This window comes from Habropoda laboriosa, unplaced genomic scaffold (assembly GCF_001263275.1).
Source record: "Habropoda laboriosa isolate 0110345459 unplaced genomic scaffold, ASM126327v1 scaffold65, whole genome shotgun sequence".
In the NCBI taxonomy this organism is placed as follows: Eukaryota; Metazoa; Arthropoda; class Insecta; order Hymenoptera; family Apidae; genus Habropoda; species Habropoda laboriosa.
Genome location: NW_017100254.1, coordinates 4887959 through 4907334, shown reverse-complemented (window position 1 = coordinate 4907334; position 19376 = coordinate 4887959). Strand labels below are relative to the sequence as shown.

The 19376-nt window shown below is 32.7% G+C and overlaps 4 protein-coding genes and 1 long non-coding RNA gene across 5 annotated transcripts in view; 1 reads left to right on the top strand and 4 right to left on the bottom strand.

Annotated features, from left to right (window-relative positions):
• Window positions 1-428: 428 nt before the first annotated feature.
• On the bottom strand, window positions 429-5148 carry LOC108572470 (dynein assembly factor with WDR repeat domains 1-like). Its single transcript, XM_017934711.1, has 9 exons — window positions 5109-5148; window positions 4949-5021; window positions 4252-4455; window positions 3118-3240; window positions 2490-2674; window positions 1573-1702; window positions 1104-1402; window positions 994-997; window positions 429-615 (listed from the first exon to the last, which is right to left on the bottom strand). The coding sequence occupies exons 1-9, from the start codon at window positions 5146-5148 to the stop codon at window positions 429-431; spliced, it is 1245 nt and encodes a 414-aa protein (XP_017790200.1).
• Window positions 5149-6206: 1058 nt separating this feature from the next.
• On the bottom strand, window positions 6207-9731 carry LOC108572287 (protein claret segregational-like). Its single transcript, XM_017934487.1, has 5 exons — window positions 9723-9731; window positions 7426-8405; window positions 7052-7346; window positions 6702-6976; window positions 6207-6627 (listed from the first exon to the last, which is right to left on the bottom strand). Exons 1-5 carry the CDS (start codon window positions 9729-9731, stop codon window positions 6207-6209), a joined length of 1980 nt encoding a protein of 659 aa, XP_017789976.1.
• A 244-nt stretch (window positions 9732-9975) lies between these two features.
• Window positions 9976-10880, bottom strand: LOC108572475. The gene is made up of 3 exons (XR_001891388.1): window positions 10837-10880; window positions 10373-10510; window positions 9976-10054 (listed from the first exon to the last, which is right to left on the bottom strand). It is a non-coding gene; the product is annotated as an uncharacterized LOC108572475 (long non-coding RNA).
• Window positions 10881-15540: 4660 nt separating this feature from the next.
• On the bottom strand, window positions 15541-16776 carry LOC108572286. The gene is made up of 2 exons (XM_017934486.1): window positions 16405-16776; window positions 15541-16148 (listed from the first exon to the last, which is right to left on the bottom strand). The coding sequence occupies exons 1-2, from the start codon at window positions 16535-16537 to the stop codon at window positions 15541-15543; spliced, it is 741 nt and encodes a 246-aa protein (XP_017789975.1). The 5' UTR covers window positions 16538-16776.
• A 1108-nt stretch (window positions 16777-17884) lies between these two features.
• The window catches only part of LOC108572433 (nucleoside diphosphate kinase 7), a 2065-nt gene continuing 573 nt past the window's right edge, over window positions 17885-19376 (top strand). Inside the window, exons 1-7 of the mRNA XM_017934672.1 lie at window positions 17885-18001; window positions 18074-18240; window positions 18312-18470; window positions 18544-18751; window positions 18820-18940; window positions 19017-19141; window positions 19216-19329. Of these exons, the coding sequence (XP_017790161.1) occupies window positions 17885-18001; window positions 18074-18240; window positions 18312-18470; window positions 18544-18751; window positions 18820-18940; window positions 19017-19141; window positions 19216-19329 (1011 nt within the window). The remainder of the gene's footprint in view (window positions 18002-18073; window positions 18241-18311; window positions 18471-18543; window positions 18752-18819; window positions 18941-19016; window positions 19142-19215; window positions 19330-19376) is intronic.

Below are 19376 nucleotides of genomic sequence, written 5' to 3'. Positions count from 1 at the left end.
AATATTTTATAATTTTCCTACGTATGTGCTTCTATTTACAACATTTAACAAATTACTTTATTAGTTTCTTTATTATTATATATCGATTGATACTGCTATAATTTTAATCTCCTATTTTTTAATTATTAATGTGTTAAATTTGACAAAACTTCAAATGGCAATTTCGAAGAAATTTGTAATTCGTTTTATTGATTTATCGAGTCTTCGTTAAAAATCCTGCTCGTATTAACAGCTAAATCAATGATATTTATGTTGTAATACTCACAACTTAAAATTGCTCCTCGAACAATAATAAAAAAAAATCTTTCAAAACACACGCAGTGTCTGTTTTGCAACGTAAATAATAATCAAATCGCGTAAAAGTATACAACATAAACAATGAACAGAGCAACAAGAAAGAGCTAAGGGCACACTCGAAACCAATCGAGTCACCTCCAAATCATGCAAGTGTTATCCTTGCTCGCGGTGATAATAGTATCGCCATCATACGAAAAAGCACAGCTGAAAACGTCGTCTGTATGACCATCAAGTACTTGTATACAACAGCCACTCTTCACAGACCATAATTTCGACGTTCCGTCTGAGGATGATGTTAACAGGTGTTGACTACTTGGACTGAAACAGACTGAATCAAATTTTCTCATTGGATTTAAGCAATTAAAAAATATTTTTCTTTTTTTCAACAGGTAGATTTTAGCAGAATTTAATAGATTTCAGAAGATTTCAGTAAATTTTGGTAGATTTGAATAGAATTCAGTAGATTTTGGTAGATTTTGGTAAATTTCAGAAGATTTCAGTAGATTTTGATAGACTTGAGCAGAATTTAATAGATTTCAAAAAATTTTGGTAGATTTTGGTTAATTTTGGTAGACTTCGGCAGAGTTTAACAGATTTCAGTAGATTTCAGTACTCTTCACATTCGGTAAAAATCCCAATACTTACAAACGGAAGTGTTCTTGTTAAAAAAATTAATGTAACATGGTTTCAGTACACTTGCCTGATCTAACAGGAAAATAAACCTCAAATTTTTTACAAAACCTAATATTCAATGACAGACAAAATAAATCACGATTGTCAATGTATTTCCAACAAGATCTGTTCACCTTTCGAAACTTCTTCCCGGTGACCTTTCATCAATGCCAACTGCTGAAAATTGGTGCTCACATCCCAAACACGAGCGGTAGTGTCACTGCTCGCGGTCGCCAACTTTTTCCCGTTATTGTCGAAGGTCACGTCGAGTACCTCGTCCTCGTGTTCTCGCAGAGTGGCCAAGCAGGAGTTCATCCTCGTGTCCCAGACTTTGACCGTTTTGTCCATCGACGACGAGGCGATTAACGAGCAGTCGAAATTGTAGACGCAGTTCGACAGTTCTGATCGATGACCGATCAACACGCTTGTACGGCTAAGAAAAGAACAAACAGATGGAATAAAGGAACATCAGTAATCTTATCAAACTTGAATCTCAGAACGATCAAAGATTTCGAAAACGAGCAAAAAGAAAAACAGTCAAGTAACGTACGTTCGTAACTAAGAGTTACGAAATTCAAAGTGAAATTAAGAGTCATAATTCACCCAAATGTCCTTGTGTCCCAAACACTGACAGTACCGTCGAACGAGCCTGTTATTATTTGACTTCCATCGTTATTGAAATGTAGAGCGACTATTTCTGCCGTGTGACCCCTTAGCGTTCCCATTTCGTCACCTATGAAATTAATATTCAAATTTTACATTTGAAAAGTCCAAAAGTAATAATTCTAATTTCTCCTTAAAATGATATTTAATTACTTGAACTTTATTTAGACTTTTATATAGCTACATGTTCCACAGGAAAGTACTTCGAATTGAAAAACTTGCTTTCGGAAGATATTAAAGAGTGTGAAGAGTGGACATTAAAGTGTGCAGAATTTTTTTTTTTTTTTTCCAATAAAATCATGCAACATTTGAGGTCGTTGAGCTCGTCTTATCGTACTTTATCGTTTCGTGTGTAGAAAAGGATATGACACTTGCGATTTAAAAAATCAAACTGACCTTTAAATGACCTTAATGCCTCCCCTAAAGTGAATTCACTCCGACACGCTTTGGTGTCTCTCCCTTCACCTCTTTAGATCTCCCGAAAGCAAGTTTCTCCATTAACGTAGTTTCCGAATTTTGTGAATTATTTATAAATTAAAATGGATCTATAAACTTTAATAACATTCTTTACGCTTTTAACCCTTTCACTGCTTTGAATTGACTGTTTTGAAAATTTCCTGGTACTATACTGTTGAAATCTCTTTGGTGCACTTCCACCTTAATTCGATCCTTTACGCGTTTCCATCTTAATTTAAGAAACCGAATTTTAAAACTGTGCGGATGAAACAACAAATCTTACAGCCGTGGTTAAAAATTTATCGTCTGTCTCACACACGTTGGGTATGAAACTCTGTTGCAGCGAAAGGGTTAAGATACGAATTTTAATATAATTTGTTTAAATATAGGTAGATAGATACCGGTGGCTAGTTGAAAAATTTTCGACGTCATATCCATCGAACCTGTGGCAACTTTGCTATTGTTAGGTGAGAATTTTGCGACAACTACTTGAGCATCGTGACCCCACATTGTTTGCAGGCAGTGACCTATTCGAGAGCACCAAACCTTTGCAGTTTTGTCGAACGAACCAGTTAGGATTTTGTCTCTAAAATGTAAACGTGGGGTTGTTACGTCGGGAGGGTTGAAAGAGGACTTTGCAAAGAATTAATTTTCGAGTAGAATTATAGTATCTAACGATCAGGATAAAAGGAAGAAATGTTTTTTTGTAAATGTCATTTTTTGCACATAACATGCACATAATTTTTCCTGTTGTATGTTATAGCTAACATTACTGTGCACTCATCCATGTATAATACGAGTATGGTCTTGAAATGAGGTTGGATACCAAAATTTGAAGTCAAAGGTGAGATTTACATTCAATTTTGTCATTTTTTCCATCAAATAAATTTTTCTGCCATCTTTGAAACCATTTAAATTACGTGAGAAATATTTCTCGTATTATCACAGATAGAGAAGATACTTAGGTGGCCTGTTTCACACGAAGCGCCCTGTACATGCATGCACGAGCAGTGCTCAAAGGAGACGTACGAAGTTGTGTTGTTGAAGGACACGGTGTACACCGCATTCTGATGGCCTTCGAGAGTAAGAAGCTCCGTTCCATTGTCAATGTCCCAAACTTTACATGTTCGGTCATAGCTGCCTGTCAGGCATCTGTTGAAGAAAGTTCCTTTCACTCGTAACAGCAGAAGGATAATCGATAAGCCAAATAAAGAAAGGAGTATATTTACATTGTATTAAGTAAGAGATTGTTTTATGTAAATGAAATTAATTTATTTGAGATGTGTTTGTGAAAAGTCTGATATTTGAGATATTTTTGAAAAAAAGAAAAAAAATTGTTATATGACATGTATAAATAATATTGTAATACAAATTAAAATGTGAAAAATTGTAGTTGTGTAAATTACAAAGCTGAACAATTGTGTGATTTGGAAAGTAAGGAAAAAGGATGAAGTTTTAATGCTTTATATACACTCTTCGATGCAATTAAAAAAGAAAGCAATTTTGTATACTAATTTGTTGGAAACTTGGCGAGAAATTTATATCTACAATCCCCAGATGACAAAGAAGCTATTCTCTTTAGAAAAACTTTTCAGAGAATGTACACAGTAATTCTGAAATAGATGGTCAAACTTTAGAAGCTTGTTCCGCTTACTTTAAGGATGAAAAAGGTAATATGAATACAGTTGCAAAAATGCTTCTCTTTCAAATAAAGAGATACCTTTGCGATAAAATTTTACAACAAGTACCATTATTACTATTTTAGTTAAAAAAAAAAAAAATGACCGTTTTTTTAATAAACAATACCTTTTTCAACCAAATTTCAATCATTTTTCCCTTTCAATGTCCCAAACAAAGTATATGCAAATTTCAGATTTGTGCAATTTCATTTTTAATATTATTTGCATAAATTTTTATCTCGAAAACGTATATTGACGTCAAAATGTCGAAATAGTGATTTGACGATACTAAAAATTGTTAAAGGAAAATGTAGAAATGGTTACCATTTGCCCAAAACAAGGATTAAAGTGTTGCAATTTCTTTCTTTTTTTTTGCAAGCAGTGTATTTTCAAGTTACTTGATGGAGTATAGTAGAATAAGAGTGACGACGTAGGATGGAATTAAAATTGTAAGAGTACTCGAAGAATCTTATTCGGAAGGTACCTTTTACCTAGTTTATCGAACGCGACATTCGTAAGAGGCAGAAGATGGGTATGCAACGTTTTGTATTTGTAGTAGCGCTTCGTGTTTGTGTCGCAAACTTTGGCCTGCAACTTCTGCAGGGTCTCCACTAACTGCTCCATTACATTTTCGGTTATTACGGGCTCGGCTGCTTTTATGCTCTCCGCTAATGCTCTTATGTCCGTTCTGCAAAACGACACGTACACTCTCGTCTACTTCCCGCCAAGTAATTATACACCTACGTGGCTTTTTTTAAATAACCCAACCCCAAGTTTCGGTGTAACTGTGACGTGATACTGGAATGTTTGTATTTATCAGTGTCTGAAATGGACACTGTGTTTTGACGTTTAGAACAACCGAATAATTATTTCTGAATTTTTTAATTTTTAATTACTTTTGAATTACCTAATTGGTACAGAATAATTTTCAAAGGGATGAAAGAACAGTATTCCTGAATCGGTAAAACAGAATGAATAAACAGAAATATTGTAACTTAAGTTTTTGCGTAAAAAAAGAGAAGAGACGAAATATTTTGTACTTTCCCGTTATTAATGCAACCGGAAATACTTCTACGACATGAAACAGGGGCAGTATCGATGGAATATAAATTCCTCGAAAGAAATAAAAAGCTTAGAAAAACATTCTTAAAAGATAGAGGTATATTAAAAGATTTAATTACTCAGCAGACAAATCCAGAAGATCGATCATTTTGGTCTTGACGTCTTGACCCTGCGTGTACTCCAAGGCAAGGCCTGGAACGAAAGGTATATGCACAGAGAATAGTGTTTTCGAGAACATGCGTTAATTTCACCGAAATTCGCGTCACTCGAGTGGCATACCTGGCGGAAAGTAACGAAGCAAAAATTTTAACAACTTCATGTGGACATTCTAATTATAACCGGAGTCTAGTGTTTCAGACACATTAGCTAGATTAAACGAAAGACTCGAGATTTAATTATGAAACGTAATTGACGTGACGTGCGTGACCATAGGTATATTACACGCGAATTGTGTAGAGGTCCATTTGATCCGCAGCTGTCAGTGCAGTGACCAGCATTTGTCGATCGTACGCATCCAACTGTCTCTACGGTGTAATTGCGAAAATAGCTGTACCACGCGTTACCAAGGTACGTTTGATCGATTCTAATAACATCTCGTGTCAAAATTTCGTGACTAATTGCGAGTGCGCGATCGAAAACGTTGAGAGAAATATCTAATTGAAGGATTTAGAGCGATAGATTGTAATAACAGACGAGATATATAGCATAGGTCTATCACCTAATGTATTTTTTGGTCCCACGTCTCGGGGGCCAGCAAGACCCCTTATCATTTTCGTATCGTTTCCAACGTTACCGATTCTACGTAGAATAAGAATACAACATTAGTAGTGGTTGGAAATAGAACTAAATCTTATAATCCCACACCAAGTGTAGAATTCTGTACTTCGTCTGTACGTTAGAAATATCTGCAAGATATATTATTCGTATAAAATTGACTTATAAATAGTTATCTTACGAGCATAGTTTTCAATAAAATACTCTTATCTGTATTAACGTTTTTATTTGAAATTTAAATATATCATACGATATAAAAATAGTTTAATTCTATATTCCTCAGCATAGGACAACAAATTTGTACATTCATACATTTCAGGTACATATCGATGAACACTGTCAGAGCAATTGCTTATTGTTTTAATGCAGCCTAAATTGGTCCCATGAAAACAATTTTTATAGGACGACGAATAAAAATGCGTGTAAATTAAAAAATCACCCAATGGGGTATTGCTGTGTTATGGAATTACAGAGTTCTTTGTAGTAGTATTTCATTTTACAATGTACTATTTACATTAAGTTCGGGCTATGTTGTATGAACTTCTTCTCCCAAGATTCTGCGGACACATTTCTTTCTCGATTGGTGAGAACGTGTTAATGAAACTATACTGAGTTTTGTGAAATTGTTCGCGTTCTCTTTACAGTGCCTATTTTACAGTTGTTTACGTTGCTAGCAAATCTCAATGAGTTCAATGTTTCATTGAAACATTCATCTAGAGGCGATATGTTTAACAGCATCAGAGTCTTTGAATTACCACCCAGAGACGGCATTAATAAATGAGTAAGCTTTGAGTTTCTGTACGGAATATGTTCTTGTTTCTTCAAAAGAGCGAGAATAACATTACCCAGATTCGCCAGCGATTTATTAATATTTTTCGTTTCTGTCACTCGAATACATTCCTCGCCTTTCAATCGTTCAGAACCTGCTAAGTCGACTAAGTTCAGATTTCCTATCGAAATCTCTTCTTTCGTCTGATGCCTTCCAATAAGTTTTATTCTAGCCACCGAATGCGATCTAGACGATCTGAAAAATTAAATTTCACAACCATTCATGAATCTATTACATTTGTATTTGTAAAACAAAACATGTAAGCATACCGTTCGTTTGACTGAGTAGCAGCAACTGCCCTATTACGTTGTGCTGTTAAAAGGCACTCGTGCAGTTGTTCAGGACTATGTATTTCCTCTAGATGGAGATTACTCACGTATACATCACGCCCTTTACTATCGGCCATTCGGATTTCATGCATTTTTGATTGAGGATCGAGTAAATCGACAATATGCTCGTTGTAAATTTCAAGGAAACTGGCTTCTATTTTATATTCCCAGCCAAGCAATTGAAATTCTTTCATTTCTTGGAATATATGTCGTACCTGAAAGAATAACGAAAACATACTGTTTCGTATTACAACTGACAAATAATATATACTGATTATGATATATCACACCGTTCTAGGTATCATGCCTTCCATATCAGTGCCCGGTAAACCTTCCATGGTGTACGTTTTACCAGAACCAGTCTGGCCATATGCAAATACACAAACATTATATCCTTCTAAGGCAGACTGAACTAGCATGGCTAATTCTTCGAAAACGGTTTCTTGTTTAGTCGATGGCGGAAAGATTTTATCGAAAGAAAATTCCTGTCGAGCTCTTTTCAATTTTCCACAACTAGCTCCTTCAGGTCCATCAGATTTACCGATTTCGATAGTGCATTCATCTACAAAATTCATGGTACACAACCTGTGGGTAATATAAATGGCTTTTTTAGAAAATTTTTTTACATTTGGAAATTAAACATTAACATATATGAAACACATACGCTTTGTCGAGTTCTTTTGGAGTCCTAGGACGCACCCTGCAGAAAACTCTGATATTTCCTTTCAGTTCTTGTATAGCATTATGTAAAACTCTACGATCTTTATCCATTGTATGAATCAAAGCTTGTAACTCATTTTTAGTTATATTTAAATTTTCATTAATCTTTACCTGAGCCTCTAATCTTGTCTCTAAATCTTTAATTACAGATTCATGCTTTTGCAGTAAGATTTCTTGAGAACTGCATTTCTTTTTAAAGGTTTCCAATATGTTTGAAACATTCTGACAGGAATCCTCTGATTCTTTTAGGCGTTTAGTTAAATCCCCTGCTTGTACTTGTACCTTATTGAACTCCACTTCTAATTCTTTTAGTTCATTATCTAATACCTTATTCCTAGTTTCATATTCTTCTATTTTTGTTGTATACACAGTTTCATTTGCCTGTAACATATTTACTTGTTCTTGTAGTTCAATGTACTTTGATGCAGTTTCTTTATATTTTTGTCGTACATCAGACAATGTGTCATGTGTATGAGCCAATCTACCCTTTATGTCCCACTTACAAGGTTTAGGTGCATTACCATTTTGCAATTTTCTATCAATGGTATTCTGACTAGATTTATTTGTTAATGCAGTGCCACTTTGTTGAACAAGTGGTTTAACAGCAGGCCTATTAAATGGTTTCTTAGCCTCTCCGTGCATTGTGGTTGCAGAAACTGGCTTTTTCACAGCTTTAGTAGCAATGGATGACATGGTTTTTGATCTGGTAAGATTTTGTTTAAGCAATTTCTCATTTGTAGCCTTTGTGTTAATGTTCATTGTACTCTTTGCCTTTTTCAACACATCAGGAACACCACTAGAACTTTCATGTGACATGATACTTTGATCCTCTGTTGTTTTTTGATGAGTCTTTTTGGTAGTACCTCTCATTGTGCTAATAATTTTTGTTAAATTGACTTTTGGCTGTGGTAAGTGTGATTTTATCTAAACATATTTATTTCCGTTAATAAAAATATAATAAAAATAAACTGCATACTACAAAAATTCAATATAGCCCACACATGCATTACCAACACTTTCAACACATTCTTTAATTATTATAAAACGAATCTATTCATCTTCACCGTACATGCTTCCTTAAATCACACCTTATCTTAAAGTACTTAGAAAACGATTGTCAAATCAATTCTACAAGAATTCATTTTGATAAATACGAATTCGATTACTTAAAATTGGATTATACAAATTTTAAGATACATTGTTCGTGATGAAAAGTATATATACGAACAATTGTAACAACAATATAATAAAACAAACCTTTCCTAAAATAATACTATCAAATCCTCGCAGTCACACGTCTACAAATTTACCGTCAAATTACCTAATATTGTCTGAACATTGAACTTATTTAACGTGCGAATGTATGTCTTTCATTACGTATGTAACATAAAATCGAATTAATTATAATTCTCGCAGAAATTGTCAAGAACGACGTTTTATTTTGCTTCGCAGAAGCTGAACGGCGGTTAAATAACATCCGCTACATTTATTTGAACTTAAATTTGGCTGAATATAACCAATCAAAGATCAGTAAGTACGACAACCAATCATTGGAGAGTATATAAAAGTCTTCACCAATTCTCATGAAAGCAATTTGCGCAAGATTCTTCATTACATCGTACCTAAAAGCATCAACTGTACAATGAAATTCGTTTTCTTGCATGTAACGAACCCATGAATTTTCTTTAGTATTGTTTGTGCACATGTAATCAAACGATTTTTGAATTGAATTGTTATTTAAATAAAACAACGATTGAACTTTTAAAAAATTTGTAAAATTTAAACTTGTAAAAAATCCCGCCTGTGTATATGTACATTCTCATGTAAATTTCAAACAATGTAATACTTTTTAAAATTCGTAAAAATGTTTTCTCTGGACAACTATAAAATAGTTCTTGCATAATAAAAATAACCTTTTGTGTTAGATAAAGAAAAAGATATCGCTGCGGATGTAAACTTGGCGAATGGGTTGTCGGTTGTTGCTCCCACGTGGCAACAATTTTATGATTTTTCGAATATGCTCGACAACAAACAAACTTTCCTGCCGAATTCCTAAATAATTACTAATCACTAATTTGATGAAATAATGACAGATAAATAATTCGGACTGTGTGTGTGCTTTGAGAAAAAACAAAGATTTGAATGTATTGAATGCATTATCTTTAATAGTTATACATTGCTACTTATTTAATAATTACGAATTTCATCGGTACATCAGTAATCCTCTGTTTGTCTTTGTACCTTATCCATTTTTACTTGTAATTCTTTCTATTCAGCAATGGATGACATGATTTTTGATCTGATAAGAAGAGTTTTATTTTCCTTTGTACCCTTTGTATTAAACTTCATTGTAAATTGCAATGTGTAAAAGCTAAGAGTGAGACGTTGTTGTAAAAGAGTGAGAATGTTATTGCCTCATAATCATTTGTATTTCTTTTCATATGTATCTATACATTTTGTACAGTTATCTTACAATAAATAATTGATTTTTTTTTCATAAATAATTGCATTTCTTCATTTTCTCTGATGTTGAAGTTCTTTCCTTGATTTCTATGTTGGCTTGAGAGTACCATCTGTAATTCACACAAGGAGAATGCATGCAACAATTTTATTTAATACTTTCAATAATTATAAACTACCATCTGAATTGTTAATTAGCAAGAGACACTGATTAAGTATTCTGCAATTAAAGTACTTAAACATAAAATAGAGACTTTATTATAATACCTCTACACTATAAGTAATGTTAAAGAAATGAAAACTTTATTATAAGTATTAACTTTTTTTAAACTACGCACTACATGCAATAATGCTCTAACGAAAAATAATTACTATTGAAAATAGAAAATTTGACGAATTTCTATTTTATAAATAAACTAACTTGATAATACCTCATTTCCGGTGATGCTCTCGATGGTACTCTCGATCCTTCGATAATCTTGGAATGATTCACCTTTTCCGTTGTTCTGGACCAGAAGCTATTGACTGCTGCTAAATTTTTCCTCCACTGTCTGATGCCTTTTCCATGCCTTTCCAAGTGCAAGAATTCATCGCACACAATAAAATATATTAGATAATCAATAAATTATACGTAATCAGAGCTATTTAAAACAAACACTATAAAGAAAATGGATAAAATTACCAAAAAATTGCAAAGTAAAAATTGTTAAAACTTAACTCGATCTAAACGTAACCTCAATTTAACAATTACCCGCTAAAAGTTACAACTTTCTATTTGGTCTCGTTTATGCATTGGAAATGCAAATTAAAGTACTTCTTAAATTAAAACTGTATATATAAAAAGAAATTGCATGGTTCATTGCTAAACTACGTTAAATTAATGCTATTATTGTACCTTTAATCGGGTCTGCATTTTGACAATGAGTAAGACAAGGGAACCGATAGAAAGAAACAAGGATAACACTAGAGAAATGAGTTTGACAAGGAAAGAAGTGGGGGTAGAGAAGGATAGCACTGGAGTAATGAGTAAGACAAGGAAAGATATAGGGATAGACAAGGATAGAAAATTTGAAAAAGCGAAACTAACGCCATCTAGCGTTTAGTGACGAGAACTACGATTTTTTAATAGGATAACAGGATATAAACAGAGGTATTAGACAAGGATAGCACTAGTGTGCGACAAGGAGAGAGAGAAAACGTTTCCTATTGGCTGGCGGGCCGCTGAGCTCCGCCAATCAGGCCCTTAGTCAAGCCGGGCAGGGAAAAATTATTAATAACTTAATAATTAGGATAATTTTATGAACTTTTAGAATTGAAGAATGAAGTATGGACCTTTAGCAACTTTCCCATATAGTTTTTAGTGCGCCAGACCTCTTCAATAATTTGTTATTAACAATTTTAGTACGTGATGTCGGGAACGATACCGCATACCGTCAAGTATCTTTACGGTTTTTCAATAATTTCATAGCTTTCTACTAAATTCTCGTGCAAATAACTATATGCGTCTGAAAGACAGCTCCTTTAGCTACATTCTTTTGTAATTTTTATTAACGTATTCGGTTTAGTTTAGGAGTTATTAAATATTACATGGGACCGTCCCCTATTCATCGTATTCGAGTATAGTCAACCGTTATAAACAATTGCTAATATTTAATAAACCACACCACTTACGGTTACCAAACTAATTGCAGAATATAGATAAAGGTTCATTCTACATTCTACATCCTTTAAAGTGCATAATTAATCACGCATTTCTATGGAAGTAGCGAAAATGTGTTACACTTGAATGCGACGCGTATATTACTTTTACGGTTTTTCAATAATTTCATAGCTTTCTACTAAATTCTCGTGCAAATAACTATATGCGTCTGAAAGACAGCTCCTTTAGCTACATTCTTTTGTAATTTTTATTAACGTATTCGGTTTAGTTTAGGAGTTATTAAATATTACATGGGACCGTCCCCTATTCATCGTATTCGAGTATAGTCAACCGTTATAAACAATTGCTAATATTTAATAAACCACACCACTTACGGTTACCAAACTAATTGCAGAATATAGATAAAGGTTCATTCTACATTCTACATCCTTTAAAGTGCATAATTAATCACGCATTTCTATGGAAGTAGCGAAAATGTGTTACACTTGAATGCGACGCGTATATTACTTTTACGGTTTTTCAATAATTTCATAGCTTTCTACTAAATTCTCGTGCAAATAACTATATGCGTCTGAAAGACAGCTCCTTTAGCTACATTCTTTTGTAATTTTTATTAACGTATTCGGTTTAGTTTAGGAGTTATTAAATATTACATGGGACCGTCCCCTATTCATCGTATTCGAGTATAGTCAACCGTTATAAACAATTGCTAATATTTAATAAACCACACCACTTACGGTTACCAAACTAATTGCAGAATATAGATAAAGGTTCATTCTACATTCTACATCCTTTAAAGTGCATAATTAATCACGCATTTCTATGGAAGTAGCGAAAATGTGTTACACTTGAATGCGACGCGTATATTACTTTTACGGTTTTTCAATAATTTCATAGCTTTCTACTAAATTCTCGTGCAAATAACTATATGCGTCTGAAAGACAGCTCCTTTAGCTACATTCTTTTGTAATTTTTATTAACGTATTCGGTTTAGTTTAGGAGTTATTAAATATTACATGGGACCGTCCCCTATTCATCGTATTCGAGTATAGTCAACCGTTATAAACAATTGCTAATATTTAATAAACCACACCACTTACGGTTACCAAACTAATTGCAGAATATAGATAAAGGTTCATTCTACATTCTACATCCTTTAAAGTGCATAATTAATCACGCATTTCTATGGAAGTAGCGAAAATGTGTTACACTTGAATGCGACGCGTATATTACTTTTACGGTTTTTCAATAATTTCATAGCTTTCTACTAAATTCTCGTGCAAATAACTATATGCGTCTGAAAGACAGCTCCTTTAGCTACATTCTTTTGTAATTTTTATTAACGTATTCGGTTTAGTTTAGGAGTTATTAAATATTACATGGGACCGTCCCCTATTCATCGTATTCGAGTATAGTCAACCGTTATAAACAATTGCTAATATTTAATAAACCACACCACTTACGGTTACCAAACTAATTGCAGAATATAGATAAAGGTTCATTCTACATTCTACATCCTTTAAAGTGCATAATTAATCACGCATTTCTATGGAAGTAGCGAAAATGTGTTACACTTGAATGCGACGCGTATATTACTTTTACGGTTTTTCAATAATTTCATAGCTTTCTACTAAATTCTCGTGCAAATAACTATATGCGTCTGAAAGACAGCTCCTTTAGCTACATTCTTTTGTAATTTTTATTAACGTATTCGGTTTAGTTTAGGAGTTATTAAATATTACATGGGACCGTCCCCTATTCATCGTATTCGAGTATAGTCAACCGTTATAAACAATTGCTAATATTTAATAAACCACACCACTTACGGTTACCAAACTAATTGCAGAATATAGATAAAGGTTCATTCTACATTCTACATCCTTTAAAGTGCATAATTAATCACGCATTTCTATGGAAGTAACGAAAATGTGTTACACTTGAATGCGACGCGTATATTACTTTTACGGTTTTTCAATAATTTCATAGCTTTCTACTAAATTCTCGTGCAAATAACTATATGCGTCTGAAAGACAGCTCCTTTAGCTACATTCTTTTGTAATTTTTATTAACGTATTCGGTTTAGTTTAGGAGTTATTAAATATTATATGGGAGCGTCTCCTTTTCATCGTACTCGTGTATAGTGAACTGATATAAACAATCGCTAATATCTAATGAACCAGACCACTTACGGTTACCAAACTAATTGCAGAATATAGATAAAGGTTCATTCTACATTGTACATCCTTTAAAGTGCATAATTAATCACGCATTTCTATGGAAATAACGAAAATGTGTTACACTTGAATGCGACGCGTATATCACTTTTACGGTTTTTCAATAATTTCATAGCTTTCTACTAAATTCTCGTGCAAATAACTATTTGCGTCTGAAAGACAGCTCCTTTAGCTACATTCTTTTGTAATTTTTATTAACGTATTCGGTTTAGTTTAGGAGTTATTAAATATTATATGGAAGCGTCTCCTTTTCATCGTACTCGTGTATAGTGAACTGATATAAACAATCGCTAATATCTAATGAACCAGACCACTTGGGGCTTCCAGTATAAACAATTGCTAATATTTAATAAACCACACCACTTACGGTTACCAAACTAATTGCAAAATATAGATAAAGGTCCATTCTACATTCCTCATGCTTGAAAGTACATAATTAGTCCTGCGTTTCCATTGAAATAACGAAAATGTGTTACGCTTGAATGCGACGGGTATAATTTTCACCTAAAGAATTTTTAATAACTCCTGAACTAATTGGAATATGTTAATAAAAATTATATGGGAATATAGCTAAGAGAGTTGCCTTCCCGACGCGCATAGTTACTTGCATGGGAATTTAGTAGGAAGCCATGAAATTATTAAAAAACCGTAAAGGTACTTGAAGCAATGCGGTGTCGTTCTCGACATCACCTACTAAAATTGTTAATAACTAATTATCTAAAGTGTTTAGAGCACTAAAAACTTCATGGGAAAGTTGCTAAAGGTCCATACTTCATTCTTCAATTCTAAAAGTTCATAAAATCATCCTAATTATTAAGTTATTAATAATTTTTCCCTGCCCGGCTTGACTAAGGGCCTGATTGGCGGAGCTCAGCGGCCCGCCAGCCAATAGGAAACGTTTTCTCTCTATCCTTGTCGCACACTAGTGCTATCCTTGTCTAATACCTCTGTTTATATCCTGTTATCCTATTAAAAAATCGTAGTTCTCGTCACTAAACGCTAGATGGCGATAGTTTCGCTTTTTCAAATTTTCTGTCCTTGTCTATCCCTATATCTTTCCTTGTCTTACTCATTACTCCAGTGCTATCCTTCTCTAGCCCCACTTCTTTCCTTGTCAAACTCATTTCTCTAGTGTTATCCTTGTCTTTCTTCGCTATTGTTTTCCTCGTTATCCCTATTATATTTAATTGATACTTATAGTCAATTTTTAATTGCTTTAACCTGACTAATAATGTAGATAGTAAAATACAATTTCTGGTTTATTCTCAAGTGCTTTAATTATAGAATAATTAGTTTTTTGTTAAATAACAATTTAGATAGTAGTTTCTAATTATTGAAAGTATTAAATAAATTTGCATGATTTAATTTGATAAAACATCTTAATTTATTAATTTCGCATTGAATTAACAACTGCCTGCAGTGGATTAATTAGAAATTGTTTATAACTTTTATTTAACACTTGAAAATTAATGGAAAGGTCTTCAATATCAGGAAAAATGAAGAAATACAATTATTTATAAAAAAATCAATTATTTATTGTTTAATAACTGTACAAAATATATTTTACAAGATGTTTAAATATACTACTATTGTTTTACAGCATTTTACTCTATTCATTTCTCTTATGCACACCATACCCATTTCCTTTCATGAAACATTCATTCTTTAAGTAATATATCATTACAAAATTAAATAAACTAAGTGGTTATAGTGTAGAGAGTGATGTAATGGGTGTCGGAACGACCGATGAATGGGATGAATACGACGGGGAATGGTGACGATTTTTATTTGAAAGTTCTTCTAATTCTAAAGCAGAAATAATGGAAAAAACTCTGGCTTTAGCTATTGCTTGAGTGTATGGAGAAAGCTTTTTTACTGTTAATGCTATACTTTTAAAAAATAAATCTATATCATCCTCTTGTTGTTGCTGCTCCGGACTTTCACTCTTGCTTTTTAGAATGTAATTCATCAATACTGTTGATGCTGTTTCTGTTTCTCCTTTTATTTTCCTTCCAGCTAATATTTCTGGTGGTACATCAGAATTTTTAGGTGACAATAGTATTTGTGTTACATTGGAATCTGCTGTTGAAGTTGTATTGCTGGTATCTAGTTCATTGTTTGATTCATCACTGGTGCGTATTGAAGTAACAGTTTCCCTTTCTTTGATGTATGGGTCTAAAAATAACATCTCATCTTCATATTTCCACTTCTTTATTTTATGTGTGGCTTGTCCACTTTTTTTGCCTCTTTTCTTCTTCATAGCTCTTCGGTAGCTGTCTCTCAAATTAGTCCATCGCTTTTTGACTTGTTTAGCTGAAAAAATCAAATGAAGTTATTAATTATCATCAGTATTATAATAATTAGAGCTAACATACAAGTTGTTTTTCAGATTTTTAGCAATCAGTTTTTAGCAATTTATACAGAACCATAAAATACAGTTATCAATTACAGCATGCTACTTCAGTTATTGTGATTGAGGTTTGCAATGTGATAATTAAATATCTCTCGTCAGAGCAAGTGGATAATGTTTGTTCAATTAAGGAAAAAGTCAAATATGATATATCCTTGCCTGGTTCATTTAAAATCCTCCCAATTTCCGTCCAGGCATCCTCCTTTTTGTCATTGTCACTATACGTTTCGTCTTCTTTATCGTATAAAAATCTACATCCTCTTACTAATTCTATTAATTGTTTGGTGCGCATCGTAAACACTCTTATCTGAATTCGAAGTCACTTGTAAATATCTTTGAAAGCCCGAGTGAATCTAATAAAATTTTCATGGTCCATGTCCACAGAGACTCTGAATCAACCTTAGCACCATGATTCATAATTTTAAAATTTTTAAACCTATCAGTTTTCCCCGGTGCATTCAGTCACGTATCGTACGAAACAAAACATTTTTGCCGAGAAGACTAGTCTGTCTGAAATGTAACAATATTACCATCTGTATACAGTAATGCTTGTCTGAACGAAATAGTCCCGTATCTGAACCAATAATATAAATCCACCTTAACATCAGTTGCAGCACATAACACAGACGAAGTACAGAATAGACCTATCAGCCAATGCATTTTTTTGTCACGTCATGGGGGCTCTAGAGCCCCCTTATCATTTACGTGTCATTTCCAATGTTCCCGATTCAACATAGAATAAGATTACGAATAATGTAAAGGACAGGATATCTTATGATCGCACACCAAGTATAGAATTCTATACTTCTATAATAAATACATATTAGATTGATCGAAAAGTTCTATTGTTTTACTTTCAAAGAAAATACATCAAGGTTTTTTAACGAAACTTTCATTAATCTGTGGTATAATATTTATCGTTACTTATAATTAGTTTTTGTGTACCCAGCAATTTATTTATTCCCTTTATGTAAAGTTTCTCATTCTTGCGATTATGTTCGCAAGTTGATTTTCAACATTAAAGTTTTTCCCCTATTAACGAATTGTTGAAGAATTTTATTAGATGATATATACCAAGTTGGTCCAATTAACATCATTATGAACAATAGTTGGTTTACCGGTACATGTTTCATTGTCAAGGCTATTTATCAGCAGTCTACAGATTTCGCTCGCTGTTGATAAAGTTAGCCAACCTTTAGAAGATAAACGTAAACCATAACTTTAACGTTAAATATCTCGGAAATTATTGATCGTCTGGCCCTAAAACCGGATACTATTAGCTTCAGTATTTAAAGTTTTATTATTGTGCAAATGCTCGTCAGAAAGTCAACGTAACACTTTAGGACCTTTTGCTGTCAATGAACAACACTGATAAAAAAAAAACACTACACATTATCAGCTGATCCTTGATTACTGTCATATTGTCATAGAAACGTAATTAAATTTTATTATAGATAACAACGGTGACTAGAGAAACGTTTAATAGATGCAACAGTTTCAATACACTCTATCATGTACATAAATAGTTTTGACATGAAGCCAGTCTGATGCAGTTCGAATATAACCTCATATAATTTGAAAGAGACTGATCCTTAAGTTTTATTCGTAAATTAAATCGTAAATAAATTGAAGTGAAATAATGTCAGTGGACCATAATGAAAAATATATTTTTGAAGCTGAATGGTATGACAAAATAGCCACTATTTTAAAGAAGTTTTATCTTTACTATTATCCGTCCGATAATACAGTTGAACTGGTACGTTTCACGTAATATTTTCTCATATTAATTCTTTTAAAATTGCAAATTAATGATTGTGTAACTTTTCAGTTTGATATAAAAAGCAGGAAAACATTTTTAAGAAGGACAAAATGCGAAGGTATTCAGGCAAAAGATTTTTATGTAGGTGCTACTGTAACAATATTTTCACGAAGCATAAGAATAACAGATTATGCGGATTGTGTTACACGGACAAAATTACAAACAAAAATGCAAAAGTAAATTATTATTTCTAACATTATAAAAATTTGTATTTATTAACTTTCTTAAATTATTTTTTATTTTTTAGGACACTTGCAATGTTGAAACCTAGTGTTGTTGATAAATTAGGAGAAATATTAAAACGAATAATTGCCAATAATTTTCACATTGCAAATATCAAAATGGTTAAACTGTCTCTGGAAGGAGCAACAGAATTTTATAAAGATAAGGATGAAACCAATAAGACGTAAGATACAAATTAATATTAAATGCACCTTTAAGTGTTAAGTATAAGTTCTATTTTCTGTATTTTTGATTAGGTATATGGTAAATTATCTCACTTCGGGTCCTATTGTAGCTTTAGAATTATTAGGTGATCATGCAATTACTCGTTGGAATGAAGTAATAGGACCAGAAGATAGAGAAGAAGCTGTATTAAAATCTCCATCTTCACTTAGAGCACTTTATGCTAAAGATAATATTCACAATGCAGTACATGGCTCTGAAAATGAAGAAGCAGCAGAAAAAGTTTGTATTACTTTTTAATATTTATACTGAACTGATGATATATCAATCTAACATTTTGGTTTTCTCAGGAATTACAATTTTTCTTTCCTTCTCAAAAGTCTGGCAAAAAGGGACCACCAAATACAGCAACATTGGAAAATTGTACTTGCTCTATTATTAAACCACATGCAGTTCAAGCTAAATTGATTGGTATTGGATAACATTTTAAACTCCTGTACTTTTTTCTAACAAAAGCTGCATAATATTTTGTTGCTTATTAATTCAGGCGATATTATTGATGATATACAAAATGCTGGTTACTCTGTTACTGCTGTGCAACAATTTTATGTTAATGCATTTGATGCAGAAGAATTTTTAGAAGTTTATAAAGGGGTTCTCCCTGATTATGCAGTATGTTTACATTAAATTATTCTAATTTTTAATTGTAAGAAATATGTTTGTTTTTTACGAAGTATTGTCACTAGGCAATGGTAGGAGAACTACAATCAGGACCATGCATTGTTATGGAAATAAAACATAAAGATGAAAAATATAATGTTCAAGGAGAATTTAGAAAGTTATGTGGACCTATGGATCCAGTGAGTGTAGATTATATAAATATTTTTCTTTTTTTTTCTTTTATGAT